The sequence below is a fragment of the Nicotiana sylvestris genome, chromosome 10, assembly GCF_000393655.2.
Source record: "Nicotiana sylvestris chromosome 10, ASM39365v2, whole genome shotgun sequence".
Classification (NCBI taxonomy): Eukaryota; Viridiplantae; Streptophyta; class Magnoliopsida; order Solanales; family Solanaceae; genus Nicotiana; species Nicotiana sylvestris.
The window spans coordinates 31,958,149-31,963,425 of record NC_091066.1 but is presented as its reverse complement, the minus strand read 5'-3'; the positions used below and the strand labels follow the sequence as shown (position 1 = coordinate 31,963,425).

The 5,277-nt window shown below is 38.2% G+C and overlaps 2 protein-coding genes across 2 annotated transcripts; both read right to left on the bottom strand.

Moving 5' to 3' along the window:
* Window positions 1-1,993: 1,993 nt before the first annotated feature.
* Window positions 1,994-2,926, bottom strand: LOC138879155 (uncharacterized). The gene has a single exon (XM_070158746.1). It carries the CDS (start codon window positions 2,924-2,926, stop codon window positions 1,994-1,996), a length of 933 nt encoding a protein of 310 aa, XP_070014847.1.
* Window positions 2,927-4,306: 1,380 nt separating this feature from the next.
* LOC104233000 (auxin-binding protein ABP19a-like) lies at window positions 4,307-5,277 on the bottom strand. The gene has a single exon (XM_009786301.2). It carries the CDS (start codon window positions 5,071-5,073, stop codon window positions 4,447-4,449), a length of 627 nt encoding a protein of 208 aa, XP_009784603.1. The 5' UTR covers window positions 5,074-5,277; the 3' UTR covers window positions 4,307-4,446.

Here is a 5,277-nt window from a genome sequence, read left to right as displayed (position 1 = left end):
TGCATTCAACTCCTGATGCATAGCATCAAGCCATTTGGGGTCTGATGCAGCCCCCTCATAAGTCAAAGGCTCTCTAATGCCGGTAATTTTGGACAAATACTGATGCTTGACTGAAAAACCTGCATGAGTCAAATAGTTATGCATTGGGTATTTGCAAAGCTGCTGCCCTTCAAACCTTGTCAAGGAACCATTGCAGACATAATCTTGTAGCCACACATGCTTCTTAGTAATCCTAGCTGACTTCCTTAATGAGGGACCCACAGGAACATGTGTATCGTGTTCTGAAAGAGGTGATTGCTGAGATGGAGTGTCTTCTGAGAATAAGGGAAGTGGTGATGAAGGTTGTGTATTAGCAGTGTGGTTGTCTGCAACAGGTGGCATTGCTGAAAAGGATGCATTATCATCATATGTGTTGATCTGTGCAGGAATAACATCAGTAGTGACTGGATAGTGCAGTACACCATTAGGGAAGAGCTGCAATTTTCCTTCCTTAAGTAGTTGAAATGGAAAGACATGCTCCATAAACTTGACATCCCTGCTTACAAAGAAAGAGTTAGTTAAACTATTATACAGTGTGTATCCCTTCTGGGATAATGAATATCCCATCAACATAGTTCCAACTAATCTAGCTGCAAACTTATCCTTTCCTCCCACAACCTTAGCAAAGTATAGACACCTTATGGTTCTCAGGTGCTTTAAAGATGGCACTCTTCCATGCAACATCTCAAAAGATAATTTTCCTAACAACACTGATAGAGGAAACCTGTTTATGACATAAATGGTTGCCTGCACATATTCCCCCTAAAATTTGAGAGGCAAATAGCCTTGCAATCTAGTGGCCCTGGCCACTTCCAGTATGTGTCTTTGTTTCCTCTTCACTACCCCATTTTGTTATGGGGTGTGAACACATGAACTCTGGTGAATCATTCCATAAGATTGAAACAAACTGTGGCATTCAGAATTGAAAAACTCAGATCCATTGTCACTTCTTATTACTTTCACAGTCACAGCAAATTGAGTCTTTATTAAGGCTAAAAATTGTCTCAAACATACAACCACATCACTCTTGAGCCTTAGTAAGTAAATCTATGTCATTCTGTTGCAATCATCTACTATAGTAAGGAAAAATCTATGTCCACTATGAGTTTGTACTCTATATGGACCCCAGACATCTACATGAATCAATTGAAATGGTTTATCTGATCTACTTGTACTCTTAGGGAATGGCAATCTGCCTTGTCTAGCCAAAGGACAGATTGTGCATTCCTTTATTTCATCACTACTAGTTTTGAACTTCATGTTTGGAATTTGTCTCACTACTCTATTTGGAGCATGTCCAAGTCTTCCATGCCACACCTTTAAGTCCTCCTCCTGCATAGTTGATTTCTGAAGATGTACATTTGCAGCCTTGGCTTCAAGTTTCTGATGCTACAAGTTGTACAAACCTTCTAGTTCCTTACTAATCCCATTCACCTTCCCACTGTGAAGGTCCTGCATTATCCAAAAGTCGGGATAAAAGGATATAAAACATCTTAAATCCCTTGTGAGCTTGGACACAAACAAGAGATTATATTTAAAATTTGGAACATACAAAACATTCTTAACAGTACTGTTTTCATCAATTCTACTCTCTCCGGTACATTCAACATCAAGTGAAGTTCCATCAAGTAAATATACCTTTGGTGCATTGCCTAGGATATCTGTATTTATCTTGTCAAGTAGCTCTCTGGTGTGAACCATGTGGTTGGTTGCACCGGAGTCTACTATCCAATTCTCATCTTTAACCTTTTCATTTGTAACAAAGATCTTAGATGTACCTGCAAAGCTTGCATTTTCACCTGTACTGATCAACTTCAATATTTGGTCATATTGCTCTTGAGTAAACATGATTGGCCTTCCTCCTTGTGCTATATTTGTAGCAGATGTGTTGATCACTTGTTGTGCCTCATGTGTAGTTGTATTAGTCATCTGCTTTGTCATTGATTGTTTTTCCTCATGCATGGTTGCATTGGCTATAGGTCTTTGAAGAAAACCTGTTGTCTTCTTCCTCATTTTGAATTTCAGCTAAATAACCATGCAGCTTAAAGCAAGTGTCTCTTGTGTGTCCTTTATAGTTGCAGTAATCACATAATAGATTTCCTCTTCTAGGCTTATAATTGTTCCCTGAATTCATGCCTTTGTTGGTGAATAGTGTTGTTCCATCTCCAATGTCTATAGACTGAAAGAACTTTCCCAAAGCTCTTTGGCTTTCTTCAGAAACTATCATGGAGTATGCTTTGTTAACTGTAGGAACATGGCTCATCATCAATATCTGACTCCTAGGTTGGCTATATGTTTCATTTAGCCCCATAAGGAACTGCAGCAGCCTTTGATACTCAAAATGTTCAAAATAACTCTTAGATTCTGGGCAGTTATACCCAGGGCAGGGCATCAAGGCATCATATTCCTCCCAGAGGTCTGTCAATTTGGAGAAATATGCAGAAACTGATGAAATTCCCTTCGATAAAGTTGTAATTTCCTTGTGCAGGAAGAAGATGCGAGATCCATCTACCTTATCATACTTATCCTTCAGATCAGTCCAGACTTTGTGTGCACTAGATTTGTAGATAATTCCACTAAGTAATTCTGTGCTCACAGCATTCATAATCCATGATAGAACTATTGCATTACACTTCTCCCAAAGCTCATGCAAGGATCGATCAAACTTATCCTTAATACATCGTCCATTAACAAATCCTAGCTTACTCTTACCAATTAGACCTATTTTCATAGATCTACTCCACAATGCATAGTTTTCAGATCCAGTTAGTTGAATAGAGATCAAGAAACTACTTGGAGTATCACATGGCTGTAAATACAATGGATGATGATGATCTGTGTTCATTGTTGTGCTTGTTCCAGTTGAGGTTTCTTCTCCATTCGTCATTGTCAACAGATTCAGCTGATTTTACTTTCAGATTCAAGGAATTATAGATTCGCAAATCGCAGATAACAAAACAGAAACTAGGTTAACTGATTGAGGGAAAACTCGAACAATCAGCAACAAAATGATTCTGCAGAAACCAGAAGATATCCACCACAACGATCGTGTATTTAGCCCTTGGGCTCTGATACCATGATGAAGCTTAAAGATCAGATCAACTGGAGCTAAGAAGAAGATGAACAAGAAGGTTCTAGAATGAAGAACTCGTTGGAGAGCATGTGAGCTGAAAATGATTGTATATTCCACTATGAAAACTGAATACAAAACACACAAGTCCTACTTATATACATTGTATATGACAGTTGTACTAATCGTTCACCACTATTTACTCTAACCACCAATCATGTAATTAGTTATAATTAAACTTCAGCTAACTATACTAACTCGTGTGACTGTCATATGTCACTCTTCTCCTCAATAGTTAGCTTCTGCTACATCACTTCTAGTTTCTCTCCACCATAAACTGAACAAAAGGAAGGAAATTTCCTGTTTAATTTTCTCTTGCTTTCGTCCAGTATAGCAAACGAGATGTCAATTCAACCAAACGCATAAATAATCATGTGATTGTTTACACTTGTGTGAGAATTTTTTACACTATAACCTATAGTTATATTTATAAAGAATTACTTGTAATTACTTTTATACAGGACTTGAATATTGCAGAGATGTCAAATAGGAGGGTTTGGCTTGACTTGGATGGGTTAAAATGGGCTGAGTCAATAAATGGTCGGGTCAATGACGCTCCAAAAGTTACATGGGTTGAGATGGGCTGAGCCAAGATGGACTAAAATTTGAGTCATAGTCCAACTCTTACCAAGCGTTAATTAATGTGTGTTTTTTCTTATAAATTGTTTAATAACAAAATAAGACTTTTTATCTTTGTTATAGTCATATAAAACATATCAAACAAAAAAAGAATTATTTTAAAGACATTTTAGCAAAGTTGTTCATGGATAAATTTGAGCTAAAATCAGTCCAACTTTAGCTGTGCTCAAATGGGCTAAGTTCAACAATGGGCGGTTCCATGAGCGACCCAACCTTGGGCGGTTGGACGGGTTGAATACGTTTGCACTTAAATTGCCAGCCCTACTTGATTGTATAAATACTTTTTATGTTGTGAGGTGCATATAACTTAATTATTTCATGAAATATGCATAGAATCCTTTCTTAAGGAAACTAGAAAAGAACAACACCTTCTACTACTGATGTACATACATAGTACTCCTATGACTTAATTAGACAGCCATTACTGAAGTTAAAATCCATAGCTGAAAAAATAAAGGACTAATTAAGCTCACAATAACATGGCATTGAGAGAAAGAATCATCGAAAGACAATTATTAGTTGCCAAGGCTTGCCAAAACAAAGAAGCAAAAATGACAACTTTGAATAAAAAGAAATAACTAACACATTACATGCTAGCACATTGTTAGCTAGATCAATTTAACAGGCAAAATTAAGTATTAGCCAGTGCCTCCAAGAACACCCTTAAGCTTCTTGATTTGAGCTTCATCAACAAATGTCGTAGCCTCAACCAACTTAGTAGACAAATCGTTGGCAAACAACGCGAAATCAGTGATTTGAAGGCCAGGACTGGAACTGCTAAAGAACACATAAGCTACAGAAGTATAACCAGCTGCATTCACTTGAAAATGCAACAAACCTTGTGGAAATACCATTAGTTCACCTTTCTTTAGCGTCTTTAAGTAAACAGTATTTGCTGAGGAAACAAAAGCCGCAGTAATCGATCCCTGAACGACGAGCAAGACTTCAGAAGCACCAGGGTGAGTGTGAAATGGCACTACACCACCAGGGGCTAAGTCGAGACGTGCGGCAGAGAGACCGAGCCCGTTTAGGCCAGGGAATTGAGCTGCAAATGCTGGCGTTACTGATGCTTTGATTATATTTGAGGTGTTTCCTGCTGCACTTAGGCCAGAGAAAACGAAATCGTTTACTGTGACTTTTGTAGCATTTTTGCAAGAATAGCCTGCAGGGGATTCTGGTCCTTTTAAGTCTGCTACACAAAAATCTTGTACAGCAGCATTGCTGCTTGATATCAGGACAGCAAAAAGAAAGAGAAGTTTGAACATTTTCACTGGCAAGGAATGAGTTGTATGTGAAATCTGTTATCAAAACTTCTTGGAAAAGTGTATATATAGGGAGTCAAGTGAGTGAGTTACTGTAGGGGAGCCTTGGCGTAACTGGTAGAATTATTGTCATGTGACCAGTAGGTCACGGCTTCGAACCCTGGAAATAGCCTCTTGCAGAAATGCAGTGTAAGGCTGTGTACAATA